Source organism: Felis catus, chromosome E2 (genome assembly GCF_018350175.1).
Source record: "Felis catus isolate Fca126 chromosome E2, F.catus_Fca126_mat1.0, whole genome shotgun sequence".
Classification (NCBI taxonomy): Eukaryota; Metazoa; Chordata; class Mammalia; order Carnivora; family Felidae; genus Felis; species Felis catus.
This window is the reverse complement of record NC_058382.1, coordinates 7555810-7575583: the sequence shown is the minus strand read 5'-3', so window position 1 is coordinate 7575583 and position 19774 is coordinate 7555810. Positions and strand designations below refer to the sequence as shown.

Here is a 19774-nt window from a genome sequence, read left to right as displayed (position 1 = left end):
AAGCAAGTGACCACGGACAGGACAGGGAGGCTCTCAAATCCCCGGAACTCAGGCCATTTCTACGGGGCTTTGGTGTCAGGCTGTGTGTGTGTGTGTGTGTGTGTGTGTGTGTGTGCGCACGCACAGTCCCCTGCATGTTGGGGGAAGTACCAGCCACCTTGAGCAGGACACATAGGGGTTGCAGGGCAGCGCCTCTACAATCGTCCCTCTGACCCTGAGATTCTACTTCTAGGAATTTCTCCCAAGGGCAGAATCCAGAAAGTTCCCAAGACTGAGCACGGAGGTTGTTGACCACAGCGCTGTCTGTATCAGTGAAAACACTGGAGAGGAGAACGGACTAGTTAAGTAACGGGATGGCCAGAATCCTACACAGTGATTAAAACTGATATTTTGGACGAGCATTAGTGTCAGGGAGAAAGGTGTTCATGTTACGCTCTCAGGTGTTGAAAGTCAGCTACAAACTGATATCAAATGGTGTGGTTTCATTTTTTTTCTCAAAAAAGTAAAAAAAAAAAAAAAAAAAAAAAAAAAGAAATCCCTTTACCAACCCCCCCTACCAGGGCACTGGCCAGAAAGACAGTAAATGCTAATGGGAGTTACCTGTGAGGGTCGAATTACACTTGGCTTTTGTCCCTGTGTTTTTACTTAGGTATATATTCTAGGTTTTCTAAATTAATTTGCATTCATTCTGTAATAAATAATTTAAAAGTCAATTTGTGTAGGCTCAAAAAAGAGCCAGGAAGCCTTTAAAAACAAAATGTAAACAGTAGTTATTTATATCTAGGTGGTGGGACTAGGGGTCATTTTTTTTCTTTTCCTTTTTCTTTTTAACTGGATAATGAAAAAGTTACTTTCTCGGGGTGCCTGGATGGCTCAGTCGGTTAAGCATCTGACTCTTGATATCGGCTCAGGTCATAATCTCATGGTTTGTGGGATCGAGCCCCACGTCGGGCTCTGCGCTGGCAGAGCTTGGGGTTCTCTCTCTCCCTCTCTCCTTCTCGTGCGTGCGCGCTCTCTCAAAATAAATAAATAAACAAACTTTTTTTTTCCCCTACAGTTACATTCCCAAGCTCCTCCACTGGCTCCCTCGGCAGCCCCACTCCTGCCACTTGCAAGGTGCCCACGAAGGGAGGCCAGTCTGACTGAACGTCCACAAGCACCTGCTCTCGTGGACAGCACTCTTTGCACCCTGGGGGAACATGCAGTTTGCGGGGGGACAGGGGCCTCTGGGGTGGGGGTGCCAGAACCCCCAGGGATGAAACATGCCCACCTTTGTGTGTGCTTAGCACTGTGCACACCGCGTGGCTGCAGCAGACCCGTGCGTGACTTATAAAGAAGTTCACTCACGTCCGTGGGGCTCAAGTGCACACCCGGACAGAGATGTGGGTCAAACGTCTGGAGGCCAGCGGCCCCAGGAGATGGGGTGACAGACGCGCCAGCAAACAGGCCCAGGCAAAGGGGCCAGCTCAACCCCAAAAGAGAACCATCCTCTCTTGCCTCTTCCCACACCCGCTCTGCTGGAACGTCCTGGTGTCTCCACCTTCAAAACACGCCCAGAACCGGCCGACTTCTCACCACCTCCACCGCAAGCAGCCTGGTCCCAGCCGAGCCCCCGGCATTTCTCACCAGAACTCTGCACCAGCAAGGAGACAGCAGATCCGGGATTCAAACCCGGCCCCCCTGGCGCAGGATCCACGTGCCGTATGGGCCTCCCTGCACCTCAGCCGGGGAGACCCAAGTCAGCAGCCCGTCTGCCCTCTGCTCAGAGCTTCCCCCGGCTCCCGGCTCATTCCGAGAAGAGCCCACGTCCTCACCATGAGGCCATGAGGCCCTGCGGCCCTGCGGGATCTGCCCTCACCTCCCACCCTCTCTCCTGGCTCACCGTGCTCCGGTCACACCTGCTTGTTGCTGTTCCTCCCACACACCAGGCAGGATCCTACCCCAGGGCCTTTGCATTTGCTGTCCTCTGCCTGGAATGCCCTTCCATGAGATTCCATCTTCATGTCCTCCAAACGTTTGCTCAGATGTCACCTTCTCCACTAGGCCACCTGGACCTCCTGTCTTTAAAGCTGCAGCCAGTCACCCCTCCTCCTCCTGCACCCACCGTCCCCAACCCCCATCTATTTCCTTTTCCCACAGCCCTCAGCATGTTTAACACATGCCATTTACTTACTTATCATGCCTAAGTCTAGAATGCGGGCTGGGGGGAGGTAGGACAGGTTGTCTGTTTCGCTCACTGATGTATCTGGAATGACTGGACCACGCCTCCCACACAGAAGACAACCAAGAGATATTTAGCAAACACAAGCATCCTGGGTAAGGGCAGGGATGTCTGGAGGTGGGGGCGGGGGGCGTCCACGGGCCCAGACTGGAAGGCGGCGAAGGAAGGCCAGGCTGGGGGACCCAGGGGCCACAGAGAGGCATATTTGGATGGAGGGGTGAAATGGGAGGGCAACTGGCGGCAATCGTAGGGGCCGGCAGGCCAAGCCCAGCTGTGTAGGACTCGGCTGTCACAATATAGAGGCTGGATTTCACTCCTGAGGCCCGGAGGCTTCAGTGGGTTTCAGGCAGAAGCCAGCACCCCTTGGGGGCCACTGGGAGGATGGACTGGGCCTGGGAGTAGGGGTTGGCGGTGCCAGGGAAGCGCTGCTCAGGCCGTTGTGTGCCTACGGGCAGCCACAAGTCTGTGGGCGGAGCCCCGTGCCGGCAAATGTTTGCAGCACTGAATGGTTCACCGAGCTCCCCAAAGAGAAAATGGCCCAGTTTTACTGCAGGGTCACTGCTGCGGCCTGGGGCTGCTGGTGGGGCAGACTCAGCGGCCCCCCGCATCGCGGACGCACTTCCTGATGCGCTAACATCTCCCCTCCGACTTCCATTCCCCAGAATGCAGTTGTCCCAGCCTTACTCGCCATCCCGTTCGTTTACAGTCTCTTCCCTTTAACGTACACAAGGGGAGGGCCCTGCCCTTCCATCAGTACCTAAATCAGGGCTTGGCTCGGAGCTGGTGGCAACACGTGTGGAACGTCACGTGAGTAAAGAAAGGCCGGAACCGGGCAGGCAGAGTCCAGGGAACAAGGGCGAGAAGGAAGTGAGGGTGTCGGCCCCCTGACAGGAGTCAGGGGCAGGTCAGCAGGGACTCCAGCCTGAGGATGCAGGTTAGACTCCCAGCGCACTCTACAGAAGGCACCCTGTTGAGGAGGTGGGGCCCGAGCTGGAGGACACGATCCTGACCCCAACACTGGCTTCACTGGTCCTTGCCGTGCGGCCACCAGGATAGCCTTCTCGACTTGGGCAGTAGTGCCCTTGGTGCTGCGCCCCGGAAAGATCCCCTCTGTCTTCTGCAGAGGGGAGCCCTGTCCCCAGGCTCTCCGGGACAGTGAGATGGGCGCCACTGACCCCTTCCCCTCCCAGGGACAGACAGGGAAGTGCCATGGCGGAGGGGAACCTTAGCTCCCAGGGGCCTGGGACGTCACACGCGAGCCGTCTTCTCTCCTAGCTTTATGGGCTGGGGTCGGGGGAGGCTTGTGTGGGGCGCGGTACCGTCCCTGTGCCTTTAAAATGGTGGTTCTCGGGGCGGCTGGGTGGCTCAGTAGGTTAAGCACCCGACTTCGGCTCAGGTCATGATCTCACGGTTGGTGGGTTCGAACCCCGCGTCGGGCTCTGGGCTGACAGCTCGGAGCCTGGAGCCTGCTTCAGATTCTGTCTCCCTTTCTCTCTGCCCCTCCCTCACTTGAACTCTCTCTCTCTCAAAAGTAACATTTAAAAACTTAAAAAAAAAATAGTGGCTCTCAACTAGGGAGATCCCCCCCCCCCTCAGTATCTGGCAACATTTGGAGACATTTGGGCACCAGGGGCGAGGTGCTGCTGGCGTGGTGGCCAGGGTTACTGCTCAGCACCCTACAGCACATAGGAGGTCCCCACAACCAAAGACGATTGGGCCCCAAACGTCAACGGAGTAGAGAAGGAGAGACCCTGCTTTAAAAATGCACAGCTCTGCCCTCGAGGCATCATTTATAGCCTGTCTTAGCCACAGTCACAATTAACCGGAGGGCACCTGCCCCGTCCAGGCACCAGCCACGCGCTTGGTCAGGAGACGAGGCCCACGGGAGTGCTCAGGTCTCCAAATGTCACGCCACCTCCGGGAAGTGGGCACGTGAGCCCCACCCCGCGCGGCGAAGGAGTGCTCGCCAGCTGTCAGGAGATTCTAAGTCCCTGGCAAGTCTGAAAGCCATCAGCCGTCACCCCACTCCCCGGGGCAGGAGGTCTTAGCATCCCCATTTTGCAGACGAAGAAACGGAGGCGCAGAGTCCACGTGAGCCCGAGGCCACACAGCAGGTGTAGCGGCGCGGAAGGCACGGAGGCCTCGAGCAAGGGTCGCTTTGCCCACCTGTGACCCCAAGGGCAGGCCGAGGGCTTGCCTGTCCTGTGCTGGAGGAGGCAGGCAGGTGGCCGTGCCTCCGGGCCCCAACGCACTGGCACAGAGGTGTTTTCTCGTCAGAGAAAACCCGGGCAGCCTTAGCTCAAGTTAATAGGATGCGAACAGTATCTCCTAAGTGCCACGGGGACGGCCGTGAGGAGCTGGAGGGGACGCCCAGAAGGCCTTCGCCACCTCGAGGAGGAGGAACTGGCCACCACCTGTGCAGCGCCACTACCCCCCGGAAGGCTGTGTCCCCCCCTCCCCCACCCCACCGGATGCCGGCCCAGCTCACCTGGATGCCATTCTCCTGCAGGTTCAGGTACCGCGTGTTGACAGGGATGCTGGCGGGGACCTCGGCCAGCTCTCTCCGCGTGCAGATCACCCGGCTGGCCTGGTTGCTGCAGGAGCAGGCCGCGGGGCAGGAGGTGGCCGGCGGGGAGCCCCCTCCGGCGGCCAATGTCATGGCCACGCCGCCCCCGCCGGCCCCCAGGGGTGGGGAGAAGAGCCAGAGGAAGAGCAGGGCCCCATGGGGCCAGGACATCCTACCGGGCGGCAGTGGGGGGCACGGGGAGCTGCGGGCGCACGCCATCCTCAATGTTCATGCTCCGCGTGGGCGCCGGGGGGCTGTCGGGGTGGGGGGGAGAGAGGGAGAAGCTCAGTGAGGGACAAGGACCCTGTTGGCCCACCTGCTCCCCAACCCCCAGGCGGCTCTCAGCCACTGCTGCCACCGTCACCTCCCTGGTCTACTCAGGACCCGGAGAGCAGGGCTCCCCCCGCCCCGTGGGGGGCCGACCCACCCCCTGAGGGAGGCAGAGAATGGCGCTAGCCCTGCCCTCCCTGCACTGTCTCACGTCCTTCCCCGACTGGAAGATTGTGCCCATTTCGCAGAATGGACAACCGAGGCAAGGGTGAGGTGGGGAGAGAACGGCTGCCCCAGGCGCTTGGCCAGTAATGGAGATGTCAGATCCAAACCCTGGTTCTAGGCATGGTTTCAGAAACGGAGACAAAGAGGCGGAGATAGAGGGAGAGGAAGAGAGACAAGATGAAGTGACAGAGAAAGGATGAAGTGCTGGGTCTGGAAGCCTGGGTGGTGGTCTGGAGTCTGGCTTCCGTCACAGCGGCCATCTAGGCCCCCTTGCTGCCGGCGCGACCTCCTGTCCCCTCACCCCACTCCCTACCCAGGAGCCTTTGCAAAGAGGCCGGGTGCCCAGCACCAAACGCCCCCCACGCTGGGCCCGCCGCCCCTCAGACTCCTGTCACCCCGTCAGGGGCCGGGGGTGGCCTCTCAGCAGCCAGAGAGACTTGAGTTAGACTCAGAGGAGGAACTTCAAGAAGGTAAGTGCCAGACAAGGCACCTGTTGAGGTGAAGTGTGGGCAGGAGAGGCTGGGAGCAGACTGGAGAAGGCAAGGGGGAGGAGGGGGCCGCGGGGGCCTGGGGTGGCAGCACAGGCAGGAGGCCGTGGGATTGCAGGTGCCCAGGGCCAAGGCAGCGCCTGGTGGCTCCGTGCCAGCAGCTGCTGGGGATGGTGTCGGGGCGGTCGGTGGGGAGGGGGCTGGGGGCCAGAGACCCTGTGCTCGAACTCTGGGTGGGCAACGGGCGGGGTGGGGTCAGGGCAAGACAAAGGGGGACGGGCCAATCATAACAACAGCGACGGTGAGAACAGCAACGATAATAATAGCTCCCGTCTTCCGGGTTAGCCCTTTCTATGCCCCAGACTCTGCGCACACAGTGTTCTCATGGAAGCCTCCAAGGAACCGTAGGAGGAAGCCGTTAGGACGCCCAATCTGCAGACGAGGACACTGAGGCGCTGGAAGGGGGACGGCTCGTCCCAGCGTGGAGCTGGCCAGCGAGTGGCAGAGGGGGCTGGTGGCCCTGGCTTTCCCTTCCCTTCCAGGCAGTGTCTGGAGCACATGCACGTGCACCCACATCAGCAGGCCGCCCTGAGTCCCCCCGCTAGCGGGTGGGGGGGGGAGACGGAAGTGGTCTGCACAAACATGCCCACCAGCAGCAGAGACCCGGGCACACTGCAGACAGCCGACTCTCAGACCCACGGACACGGGGCCACCAGCCCTAACCCCGCACGCGCGTGCGCACACACACACACGCACACACACACACACACACACACACACACACACACATTCGCTTCCTCCTTCTGCAGTTTCCAAGATCATCCAGAGCTAGACGGAGAGACGCAGAGACAGAGAGACGAGAAAGCCTGAGAGACAGAGACGGGGGAGGGGTCGGTTCTGTGTCTGAATCCTGGACTCATTTTTCCACCTGGTGGGCTGGGGGCTGTGTGCGCCTCTATCTGTGACTCGTGTGAGCGCAGCGGGGTCTCCCCTTCCCGAGTGTGACAGGGGGGTCTCCGCTGGCCCTAGTCCTGCACCCCCATCCCCTTTCCCACCTCCTAAGACTGGCGACGACTCAGCCCACACCCTCGAAGCCAGGGGCAGAAATTGCGGCTGCAGCACTCGCCCCAGGTCCAGGCCTGCAGCCGTGTCTCTACCGCATCTGTCCCCATCTCTCCTGCAGCCGCCCGCATCCCTCCCCCCCCTCCCATCACAGCTTCTGCGGTGGCGGCTGGGCCTCCCGCCCCTTCCCTCCTTCGCCCTCAGCCATCTCTGTCCTTGTCCCCCCCACCCAACCACAGTGAGGGACACTCACCCCGGTGGCTCCGCTTCCGCTGGGCCTCTCCCTGGGCCCCAGGCCCCCCCCTCCACATGCCTCCAGCCGGCGGGGGGGCTCTGCCTCCCCAGTTCTCCAGGGCTTCCTTTGAGGTCGGGCTGGGGGGGGGGGCGCAGGGGCTTCTTGGGTCTCCCCGCGCCCCCCCCTCCTCGCCGGTCGCCCTTCCCGCCCCGGGGAGGCCCGTCCAGGCCACTGCAGCAGTCTCCTCCCCCTCCTCCCTGCTGGCCTCCTCTTGCTTCCTACCCCCACCCCCACCGCTACCTCCGCTCTCCCCCCCCCCCACCGCCGGCTGCTCTGGTCTCCCCCCACCGACCCCGGCCCCCTTCTCCTCTCTCCCGGCCCCCTGGCCTTGTCCCTCCTCAGCCCCAGCCCCCTCTTCAGGGCTCCCCCTCACTGTCTCGCCTCCCTCGGGAGGACCAGGCCCCCTCTCTCCTTCTCCTCCATCTCCTCCTCACTCTTGCTCTGTCCCCATCACCCTCTCCGTAGGTTGGGGAGCCCGTCTGGGTCAGATTCTCTGTCTGTCTGTCCGTCTGTCTCGGTCTCTCTCGGCCAGGCTCTGTCTGTCTCTCTCTCCGCGATTACAATTTCTAGTCACACGGCAGTGCAGAGCCAAGCTGTGCCTCAGCTCCCTCCCTCCCCACCCCCTCCCTCCTTCTTTCTCTCCTTCCGAACGGGGAGGGCGCCTCTCCTCCCTCCTCCTCGGCCCCCCTTCCCTGCACCGGGAGGCCTCCCCCTCCCCCGCTAATCAAAGGCTCCGTTATCTAATTAACCCATTGGTTCTGGGCGGCAGGGGAAGGTCGGGGGAAGCGGGGGGAGGAAGGTTGACGGCCGGCTGCCCTGGGAAAGGGGGGGGGGCGTGTGGGCTGTGCCAAGCCCGGCCTCGTGGCACAGACTGGCTGCAAAACCAGGCTGGGCCACGGCTGACCCCACCCCCCCACCGCTGGCCACAGCCACCCCTCCTGCACCTGTCCCCAGGCCCAAGGACAGACAGCCTAGCACAGTCTCCCCTCAGGAGCTACTACCTCCAGGGCCCCCCCGGGGGAGCTCCCCGAGCCCCTCACCACGCCGCGTGGCCATTTACTCCTACCCCCACCACTGACACACCAGCGAACCTGGGCCAACATCCTCGTCACCCAGTCCTGCAGCCAAGGGCCGGCCCCCATTCGTGCCACAAAGAAACCCGGCCCCAGATGCAGCCCTCTCCCCCGGACCTCAGCCAGGGCCCGCTAGCCGCCTCCCCATACGCTTCTGCAAAATGGGCAGGGAAGCCGCTCGCGTTTCTTCCATTCACCCAGCCAGCCAGCCAGCCGGCAGATATTTTCTGAGTCCCTACTGTGTGCAAGCACTGGTGTCGGTGCCGCCAAAGGCCACCTCCATACTCAAAGCCCAGGGCACCCACAGGGCACAGAAGGTAAGTGGCAGCATTAGGGCACATGAAGCAAGGGGGACTGTTTCCCTTGCTGTGTGACCTCAGGGCCAGTGACTTCGTGGTTCTGAGCTGCAGGAAATGCTGGGAGATGGGGGTGGGGGGGGGTAATAAGAGTATCGGCCTCCTAGGGCTGTTGGGGGCTGGCTAGCTAAATGCTCAGTGAAAATGCTCTACCTGTGCCCCACATGCAGATCTGACCCCCTTTCCTCCTCGCCCCCAAGCCATCTCCCCTGAGATCAGAGTCCTTCTTCACTGGTCCCCCGCTTCTGTCCCGCCCTCCCTCCCAGTCTGTTCCCACAGGCAGCCAGAGGAGTCCTGTCAACATCCAACCTGCCCTCCAGACCCTGCCCTCCTCTGCTCCACAGCCCCTCACCCCCTCACTCAGGTGGTCTCACTAGGTGCAAGGGCAGGGGACATCACCTGGGTTCCCAGGGCCCCTCTCCTCAGGCTGGGCTACTTCTCTGGCTTCAGCTCTGGTCTCCTCCCCTGCTCACTCGCTGACTTCAGGCCACACTGGCCTCCTCAGTTTCTGGAACAGGCTGCATACATTTCTGCCTCAGGGCCTTTGCTCTTGCTCTTCCCTGTCTGGATCTCAGAGGCAACCCCCCCTCCCAACCCCGCCGCCCCGCCTCCCAGATTGGGCCTGCCTCCTCTCAGGTCTTTGCTCAGGTGTTACCTTCTCCGGTGAGGCCATCCTGACCACCTCAAATCACAGCACCCTAGCCCTCTCCAGAACCTTCCCTCTTGTACTTTTCTATATGACATTCGTCAGCATCTAGCCTCTTACAAGCCCACACACTTGAGTGTAAGCTCCCCAAGGGCAGGCACTCCATCTGTTTTGGGCAGTTTGGTTCCCAGTATTTATGATGGTGCCTGGCACACATTAGATGCTCAGTAAACTGAGTGAGGAATGAATGAGCGAGTTATCATGGCTGTTAGTCTATACTCCTCACGGACTGAACACTTTGCCTCGTTACAGTTGCACAGAGACCCGCACCCAGCCCAGGACACATTCTTAACAGCTGCAACCTCTCAAGCTCACACCTCAGGCGGCCCAGATCCTGAGGTCCCCGCCCATCCCAGGAGGCCCGCCCAGCAGAGGCAGCACATCCATATGCAAACACAACTGCCTTCAGTTTGACGCCCCGCGCCGCACAAAGGCGCAACCTGGATGGAGAGGTCCCAGGTACCACACTCTAGAGTCCCAAACAGCAGGCCCCCAGGGCAGCTCCTGCACACTAACCCTAACCCACTAACCGTCATGCTGTGAGGATAACCCTTCCCCTGCTGAGCACGTTCCCAAAGCCCTGGGGCACACGTCTGAGCGGTCCCAACACCACCGACGATGTCAATGTCTGCCAGGTACCTGGCATTCCTGGGGCACCATTCTGGGCTCTGTACTTGGCAATAACCACAGTTCTCCCCTGGGCCCTCGGAGAGGCGCTGCTACTACCCCCATTTCACAGATAGGAAAGCCGAGGCACCAAAAGACAAAGCCACTTGCCCCAGGCCATGCACGGCTACGAAATGGTCCCTCCCTGGTCAGCCTCACCAGAGCCAACAGGTCCCAGAGACCCCAAAGTTTGTCAGGACAGCAACCTCAGTCCCACGGAAGTCTCTCAGGGTGGGGGGACATGTTAAACAATAGTCAGCATCCTGCAAAGCCTATCTCATCCCCACTGCATAGGATGAGACAAACCTCCCCTGCTCCACACCCTGCTGACAGGGGTCACATGACCTGCTGTCAGCGATCGCCTTGCTCCCCACAGTGCAATCCTAATAGCGATGGGAAGCGTTTCCTGGGCACCCACAACGTGCCTGGTGCTGGCCTAAGCACTGCCCACGCCTGCAGCCACTGGCTTCTCCCCGTGGCCTGTTGTGGTGTCCATTTTACAGTTGGAGCAACAGATCGGGAGGGCTGAAGACACTGGCCGATGGCTGGTCACACAGCTTGTCCGTGGGACAGCTGGCACTGGAAGCCAAGGCCCAGAACCTGGCCAGGTCACCACGTGCCCTGGGGGAGGCCTCTTGCCTGTTCTCCACCCCTACCTGGTCGAAGGAATGAAACAGCCACAGAGGCACGAGGCCCCAAAGAGAGAAGAGGGGCGCAAGGCAGAGAGGCGCAGAGACGTGGAAAGACAGAGGAACAAAGACAGGGGCTAGAGACCAAAACACGACCGCGCACGAGGGGCCAGGGAGAGGGAGAGACTACAAGAAGGGCAGGAGAGCAGAGGAAGCCCGAGAGGGAACTGCGGACCAGGGGAAGCATCACCATCCTCCCCAGACCAAGCTCTGAGAGATCTCGGGCACTGTGCCTGAGAGGATCCGGGCAGATGGCAGATCGGAAACTCGGGGGCCCAGGGGAGGTGGGGCGAGGAGAGAAGGGAGGCAGGGAACGTTCCTGTCGGGCATACTCATTTTTCTGGGGGGAGTTCAGAAGGTGAGAGAAAAGATAGGAAATTGACTGCCATCGCAGCAAGAGGGATGGAGGTTAGATCTAAAGAAGAACTTCCCGACTGTGAGGGACTGGGGCGGAAGTGGAGCCTGGAGCCAGGAGGGTGGAGAGACATCAAAGCCAGAGAGAGCTGAACACTTCTCTCTCTGGATGCCTGTCATATGCGCAAGGCTGGGAGCTGTTAAGTTGGTGGGGGGGAGGGTATGGGCAGAGCCGGCTTCGGGACGGATGAAACAACTTCACACGTGTGTCCCTCTGAGCCAGTCCCTGTCCTGAAGGCTTTTCAAACAAAAGCAACCCCAAAGCCCGGAGAATCGACAGTCCCCTAACTTTTGAGCTGGCAGAACCCTGGGAAAGGCTTGTGGGGGCTCAGCCCTTGACTTGCCCTGCCCCCACCTCTTGCACTGACACACTTCCTTTGCTCCCCAGCCCTCGGATGGCCAGAAGGTATCCTGTAGACAGCGATTTGTTCTGTCCATCACTGTCTGTCTCCCACCAGAAGGTGAGCTCCCCAGGCGGGGAGTTTGTCTGGTTTGCTCACGGCTGCGTCCCCAATGCCCCGGGCACGCGGGCCCCCACAAAGCCCCCCCGGCAAGAAGAGCCAGCGAGTACCCCCTCCCGCCCGGTCCCCTGCTGGCACTGGCTGGGGAGGCCCGAGGGGAGCCTGTGAGCACAGGTGGGGGTTCCCGGAATGTCTAGGCAAATCACCGCCCATGGGCCCATGGCCGGTGGAGGGGAGTCGGGAGGAGGTGATCGCAAAGCTGAGACCAGAAGCAGGAGCAACAGGTGTGCAGGTGACGAAAGAACCCCAGGGTGCCAAGGCCTGGGGGCCAGAGAGGCGGGTGGGGGTCAGGGAGCCACACAGAGCCCAGCTCAGTTACAAAGGCGCCCCACCCCCACAGTAGGCTGAGAAGCAGGGGTGCTGGGGGGGGTGGTGTTGGGGTAGGGGAGGGGCGAGTCAGCTCTGGGTTGGAAAGACCCCTCCGAGTAAACCCGGGGCGTGGGGGGCGGGGGGAGCTGAAAGCTGGGGAGGAGCCGGACCAGGGGTCCAGGGGCAGAGGGTGAGGCTGGGGTTGTGGGTATGGAGAGGAGGGAGAACGGAGGCATGCAGCAAATTCGCCAAAGCCAAAGCTGCGGAACTTGGAGGAGATGTAGGAGGCGAGGCAGAGGGAGGAGCCGCACTCTCCTTACAGATCTGGGGTCAGATTCTGAGAGCCAGGAAAGGACACAGGGCACCAGAGGAGGTCGGAGATGGGGGGGGGGGGAATAGAGCGACCCCTGGACACAGGACCCCCAACCCCCGTCTTTGCCAGTAGGAGGTGAGCCCGCTCATGCCAGGGGCCCGGGATGCTCCAGGAGCAGTGATGGAGGGCCCTGGGTGGCCCCACCAGTCCCTGGCCTTGAGACGCTGGGCCAGCCCCTCCATCCCTCTGCCCACCCCCCCCCACCCCCGCTTCCCTCCTCTGTAACACAGGCGGTTGGTGACACTTGGGGGCTGCGGGGGCTGCCGGGGCTGCCGGAGGCTCCGGCAAGGGGGCCCAGGGCAGGGTCTGGCGCTTTGCAAGTGACCTGCAAGGGTGAGCCGGGACCCAAGACCTGGCTGATAAATGGAGAAAGGAAGACGCGGCTCCCATCTCTGCGTTGCTGCGTTTCCTGCTAGGAACTTTCCTCACTCCATTTCCTCATCGGAGAAATGGGGATTAATAAGATACCCTATGACAAAGGACTGGGAGGGCACGGGTTTGGGGGATGCATGAAGGCCTGAGAGCAGCAGCTGTCTACCAGCCGGCGTAGAATGTTCTGGGAACTGATGCGTCGCTGCCCAGTGGCAGTCTCTGCGACTACGGAAGAAACGCTTTCTGTGCTGTCCAACATGGTAGCCACGAGCACGTGCGGCTGGTGAGCGCTTACTGAGTGGTGAGTGTGACTGAGGAATTGAATTAATTTAATTTAAATTAATCTAAATGTCAATGGCCACACGTGGCTGTAGTGGTTACTGTATTGGAGAACGTGGTTCTGACTGCTGGGGTGGCTGTCCCAGTGTGTGTCTGGCTGAAGCTCAGGTCTGCACGGAATTGGCTCTGCCTGAGGCCCCCCCCGCGAACACACAGCCCCGGGCGGGCTCCCAGCTGAAGCGCGACCCCAGGCCCCCTCTCCTCTGTGCACACTCTGTGCGATTCTGTGTAGCTCTGGGATGTGGGGGTCAGTATAATGCTGCTGAATTGAATCTGCCTGGGTGGAGGGGTGGGGGAGCTAGAGCCTGGCCTGGTATTGGAACTTTTCAAAACAGAGGTCACCGCCAAGGCTCCGGCAGGGGTGTGGGAGGTGAGTTTGCAGGTGGGAGGGGTGCAGTGCAAGCCACCTTGACCGTGGCCTCCCTGGCTCCTTCCCTCCTTGCTGGCCCCTGGAAGGGCAATTCTGCAATTTGTTTTCTACCTCAGGATGTGTGTAACTAATTTTATTTTTTTTATGTTTCTTTATTTTGAGAGAGAGAGAGAGAGAGAGCATGCGTGCACGCGCAGGCAGGGGAGGGACAGAGAAAGGGAGAGAGAATCCCAAGCAGGCTCTATGCGGCCAGTGCAGCACCCTACATGGGGCTCAATCCCAGGAACCGTGAGATCATGACCTGAGCATAAATCAAGAGTCAGATGCTTAACCGACTGAGCCGCCCAGGTGCCCCTGCGTGACGAACTTTATAAAAGGGATGTGTGTGTATGTGTGTACTACTAAAAGTAATAAAAAGTGGGAAAGCACTTGAACTGGAGCAGTGTTTCTGGGACACCCACACGTGTCCAGATCGCCTGGGATCTTGTAGTGCAGATTCTGACGGGAGTGGGGGAGGAGTGGGGAGACTCAGGGGCCGGACTTCCTGGGGATGCTGGTCTGGGAGCACCCCGCGCTCCATTTCAGGATGAATCACGAGCTCTCCTCCTCCCTCCCCCTGCTCCGTGGAAGAGTGTGCTCCAGGCTGGGCCAGACCCTCGTTAGAACCTCCACTGCCACAGTTACTAGCCCTGTAGCCTTGGGGAGGGGATGTCACCTCTCGGGGCCTCAGTTTGCTCCTCTGTGAAATGGGGAAAATAGCTCATCTACCTCCGGGGGTGGTGGAGACTCTGGTCCGATACCTGTGATGGGTTCAGCGTGGTACCTGGCACAGAGGAAGCTCGCACTAAAATTATTCTCTAACTATGACCCTCCTCCTCTGTGTCACCGCACCATCACTCTAGGACGACAGAGAGCTGGAAAGAGACTGGCGTCAGGGAAACTTGGGTTCAAACTCTGACTTGCCACTGGCTCATTGTGGTCCCCCTCCTGTCCCCACCAGGCTCTGTCTGCAGAGATAATGATACCCAGCTTACTGGGGGCTCATGCTGACATGTCTGGTGCTAGGCACTTGAATGACAGTGATATTAAAGGCTATTTTCACTGGGTCTGAAGAACAAACCTCTTTCTCATTCCGTGACTCAGTCTCCCTGCTCCCCATATGTAAATCCAGCATTTCCAGCCGGATCATTTATTGAGGAGTGGAGGCGGGGGGTGGGGGGGACGGACATCGAATCACCTGAGGAATCCGTGCCCCCCCCCCACCAGCTAGACATGGATTGGACCCTCCCACACCTGGTGAGGAGAGACCACTGTGAGAATCGGGGAGGGTTGGTCCTGTCCCCTGGAGGCATTACAAGGGCATAAACGAGGGGAGGCCCTAAGTTACAGGAATCCTGATGTCTCTTTTAAAGTCTAACCTTCAGGGCACCTGGGGGCTCAGTCGGTTGAGCATCTGACTCTTGATTTCGGCTCAGGTCATGTTCTCATGGTTCACGGGATCGAGCCCTACATCAGGCTCTGTGCTGAGCATGGAGCCTGCTTAAGATTCTCTCTCTCTCTCTCTCTCTCTCTCTCTCTCCCCCTCTGCCCCTCTCCCCTGTTCCCGTTCTCTCTAAAATAAAATTACCAAAAAAATAAAGCATAACCTGCTATGAGTCTGTTATTAACAATCTGATTATTATTAACAATCCTAATTTCTACTTGGAGGGCCTGATGGACCAGCAAGTTCCACTCTCTGGGTCTCAGTTTACCCCCCCTGGAAAGCAGTGGTCTCAGCTGGGGGAAACAGTCTGCAGGGTGGCCCGCGCCTGGGCTTGCAGCCCCAGCGAAGCCACTTCTGGCTGTTGGCATTGGGCAAGGGACTTCTCTGTGAGCCTCAGTCTCCCTGTATGCCCAACTAGGGATGATGATCGTGCCTCCCTTGGAGGTCTTCCGTGAAGGGCAAGTGGAGAACAGCCACGCAGGCTGCCACGAGCCTGGCACGTGGTAAGCTCTCCGTGGACTTCAGCTCTTTTCATTCTCTCGGGCCCTGTGCTTGAGGGTTCTAGGCAAGGGGAGGGCACATCTCAGTGTTTACCGCCTGGGGTTTACCCCTCAGGAGAGCCAGGGCTGGCACCGCTCTCTGACCTTTGTCTCACTGTTTGGAACAAGAGCTCCAAGGCCTAAGGTCAATTCTGTGGGCAGGAGAGTGGGCTGGGGGCTTCAGGAAGAGAAGAGGGCTGCCTTAGCGGGCTGAGACAGGAAGGGGGTGGCCTGGGCTGCTGGCCCCAGCCTCCCTCCCCCCTGCTTCTGGGTCCTATACACGCTTCTCAACCCCCAGGCCGGACCGGGCATTCTTTCTCTTGGCAGCCTTCTTGGGGACCCAGTGGTCCCCTGGGATGGACTCCTGCCTGACCCCGAACTGCAGGGTCCCCTAGCAGCCCATCTCCCGGGCCCCCAGTGCAGCTCCTCGGCCTCCACCTACCACGACAATGGTTGTGCCTGTAGGTTTCCAGGCAACAGACCCCCTGCCTGGCCGAGCCACCTTACTTTCAGGGACCCGGAAGGGAAGGTAAAGGGGCTTCTGCTCAGTGAGGATGGAGGCGTCCTAAATTCAAGAGATGAGGAGAGGAAACAAAGCCATGCTCCTGATGCCCCAAAGGGTGATGGTGGAGTAACTAAAGCTGGGCCCTAGCCCTGTCATGGCACAAAAGCTACCTCCGATGTCCGCACCCTGACCTGGAGGCGGGGCCAAACTAAGCCCCTCCCCTTCCCAGAACAGGGCCCCAGGTCCGTCACCAGGACCCCTGTCCTCTGAGACCCGCACTTGGACCGGATGAACTCCCAAATGTGCACCCGTCCTCCAACACACAGGGAAACCTACCCCTGACACATCCCTCCAAGGTAGAGCCATGGCCAAGTGCAGGCGCCCAGGGACTGCCATCCCTGCACTAAGGGACAAGCGTGGGGTCTGTGGCCCGCCCAGGCGTCAGCCAGCCTCGACTGGCTGCCACATGGTGGCTTCAGGAACACAGCAAGGGGCCAGCGCGTCCCAAGCAGATCATGGCTGTGGAGAGCTCCTGTGCGCCCCGCACCCTGGTGGTTTCACGAGTTTCTGCCTCCACCGGAGGGAGGGGGCAGGTGAGCCTGGGGGCTGGGGCAAAACTGCCCCAGAGGATGATGAGGCAGGAAGGCCAGGCTGACAAAGCTCCCGGCCAAGGGGGCTCCAATTTTGGAAAGAAACCAGAGAGAAGCAGTGTGGAGAGAGTGACAGGGCAAAAACCAAGCCCGGGGCCAGAGAAAATAGCCAGGCTTGAGAAGTCAGCTGCCTATGGAGCCGGGCAGGTTAAGACAGATGGATACGGCAGGTTAATAGAGAGTGGGGGCGGTGGCCAGCAGGTACCTGAGCACAGCCCATGGCTACCCCAGAAGGGGAATTTTTCAAAAGAAGCGGGTAATCTGGATTTGGAGGGGGGGGGGGGATGTCATTGACATATAACATTGTATGAGTTTCAAGTGTACAACGTAATGATTCAGTATTTGTGGAATGATTACCACAATAAGTCTAGTTGACATCCGTCACCCCGCGTAGCTACAATTTTTTTTTTCATGATGAGAATGGATTTTTACGTGAAATCACTATTTTTTTTTTTTAAGTTGACAACACATTAAATACTTGGAAAGCACTGGGGGGAAATAACACTCAGGGCCCACAGGACGCAGGGGAAGCGCTCAGGAATGTAGGAGAGTGAGTGCAGGGAAGACAGAGCAGGAGGCAGGGAGGACCTACGGGCTGGTGGGGGTGAGGGAGAGTGACACAGAGGAGCAGAGAGCAGAGCCTACAGGGAAATAGAGGCAGGTTTCACAGCAGGTGGGCTTTGAGAAAGAAATACTGATGAATAAGTTCATCTGTGTGGACCGATACACTGGGCTGTAGGGCTGTAGGGCGAGGAGGGTCGCCCCAGGGGAGAGCCAGGGGAGAGACGGTGGGAGATGGGCTTGATAGACACAGGAGGTCCGGGTAACATCTAGTGACAGGTGCCCGGCCGCAGAGGTGGGGGAGGGTGAAAGATGGGGCAGGATGGTGGAGAGAAGTGGGGAGGAAGGGAGACAGAGATGGGGACCGTGGCCTGAGAATGGAGCCAGGGCGCCGGAAGGAGTTCAGTGCTTCTCCTCCGCCTCCTGCCCCTCTGCCCACCTCTGCCCAAAGACCTGCCTTTCCCCTTGAGGCCTCTGTGACTGTGCACGAGTCCCTGGGCGCCTGCACTTGCCCATGGCTCTACCTTGGAGGGATGTGTCAGTGGTCGTCTGGCACCCGATGGTTTAATCCTGCTGGCCTCTCCGACAGCGAGGAGACCCCTGGGAGCCCTCGGACTCTGGCAGGCGGAGGGCATTCCCCCAACCGCCTCTGGGTGGAATTAAGGGTGATGGCCGGCTCCAGTCAGCACACACCTGTGCCCCTCACACTGGGCTCTGGGCTTGACTGTGTGCGCGCAGCTCTGTGACATCCCCAGAGCTCCGAGGCCACCTCTGTGCCTCTCGCTTTGTGTCTCTTGGCGCACGTGAGTTCATGAGGCGGCGACCGGGTTTGAGGGCCTCTCTGGCCAGCGTGGTTCTCCACAGGGTGCTGCCTCTGTCTCTCCCTCTGGGTCTCTGTGCGTGAAGGGCTGTGCGTGTCTCTATACGTGCACTTGACTCCGGCTCTTTCTCCTGGCCTCTGGCTGACTCTGGGTACCGCAGCCCTGTTTGCAACTGGGTCTCTGGCTGCCAGTGAATAACTGTGTGTGTGTGCGTGCGTATGTGTGTGCTCTCGCACACCTCTGCCCACTCATGCCTCTGTGTCTTTCTCACACTCTCCCACCCTCTGCCCGTGGCTGGTTCAGGTCCCTCGAAGTTCACTGTGCCTCTAATCCCCCTTGCACCTCTGGTGGTGGAATGTTCTCTGGCTCCTTTGTGCCAGCTCTGTGGGTCTGCACACACTCTCCCTGAGTCTGTGGCTCCCTGTGTCTCTGCCTAGGCCTCTTGCTCCTCTGTGCGTGTGGATGGTTGTGGGTTCCCCTGTCTGACTCTTGCCTCTTGCTTTCTTTCAGAAATTAGGTGAGTAACTTTGTGTACGTCTGGCTCGGTGGTGATGCACCCTAATTGTGTGTGTGTGTGTGTGTGTGTGTGTGTGTGTGTGTGTTTGGGAGTCTTCTCTCACTCTGGCTGTGCCTCTATCTCTCTGGCTCCCACGCTTCTCTGCCTTGTCGGAGGGTCTCTCTCAGCGCCTCTCTGCCGCCTCATTCCCTGCCCCTCCTTTCTGAGTGCGCCCGCTGTGCGGACAGCCAGGTGGCCAAGATTAGAGGGGACCCAGCGAAGAGCAGGAGGAAGGCGGGAAGCGGAGGCTGCAAGATGCAGGTTGGAAGGAGCCAGGAGACAGAAGACGCTCCAGGAAGAGGGAGGGGCCGATCCTGGCCAAGGTCCTGGGGAGTGGGGAGTTTTTAGGGGGGAGAGGATGCTGCCGGCTGCCTGGACCAGGAGGGAAGCGACTCCGGCTACTCCCAGCTGCCGCTGGAGCCCGAGTTCCTGTCTGGCGGCTGCGCGGCCGGGACTAGGGATGTGAGGCGCATAGCAATGGGGCGCTGCGGAGGCTCGACTGCAGCTCCCAGCTGGGGAGGGGGGTGGGGAGGGGGCTGTGGGGCAGCCCTGAGGCTCCCTTGCCCCTCCCCCTTCCCAGCTGGGCTCTCCCCAGGGGATTTCCCCACCCTGAGAAAGTGGCGATGGGAGAACCGGGCCTGAGGCTGCGGGGAGCAGGGCAGGGAGGAGGAGAGGGTGCTCGTGAAGAGCAGCAGAGGTGGGGGCGGGGAGAGAAGGGTCAAGATGGGAGTGGCCGAGAGGAAGGGATCGGGGTGGGTGGGCGAGGGGGCATGGGGGGGGGGCCTGGTGACTCAGACCCTGGAGAGAGACCGGTTGGGCCCCTGGCAGGACAGAAGGGAGGAGCCCGTGGAAGTGGGGGCGCTTGCAAACTTGGGTGGAACCCTGGACAGAGCCTGGGCCTCGGGCTCCGGGACTGATGAGAAGTTGAAAGTAGGCGATCGGCAGGAAAGAGAGATTTCAGAGAAGAGGGCCCCAGGACTGGGGGGTTGGGGGCTGGGGATCCCACGAGGTGAGGAGACAGGGATGGGGGGGCTCTGAGTGAGGAAAGGTCATAAAAGGTGGTCCCAGACACAGATGGGTGTGAGCGAGAGAGAGGCTGGTGGTAGTGCTAGGGAGAAGCCCCCTGCCTCCCCACACAAGGATCGGAAGCGGAGAAGGGAGAAGACAAGGGTTCCGGAGAGGAACAGGGTAGGGAGTGGGGCTAGAGGAGAGAGGGGCTAAAGTCGGGGTCTCCTGGAGAGAAGGTCAAGGGAGGGGATATTGGCGGGGGCGGGGGAGAGTCAGAGATGGGGGTGAGAAGACCCTGAAAGGAAGGCAAGGTGCAGTTAGGTCTGAGAAGAGCAG

The 19774-nt window shown here is 60.0% G+C and overlaps 1 protein-coding gene across 3 annotated transcripts in view; it reads right to left on the bottom strand.

Moving 5' to 3' along the window:
- The window catches only part of LRRC4B (leucine rich repeat containing 4B), a 63013-nt gene that overhangs the window by 19071 nt on the left and 24168 nt on the right, over positions 1-19774 (bottom strand). For 2 of the 3 annotated variants that reach the window (XM_023245954.2, XM_023245952.2), the window contains exon 2: positions 4710-5041. In XM_023245954.2, coding sequence (XP_023101722.2) covers positions 4710-5006 — 297 coding nt within the window. In that variant the 5' untranslated portion in view covers positions 5007-5041. Of the gene's footprint in view, positions 1-4709; positions 5042-7085; positions 7205-7561; positions 7740-19774 lie in introns of those variants that run through there. The other variant, XM_023245953.2, reaches the window with a different exon arrangement.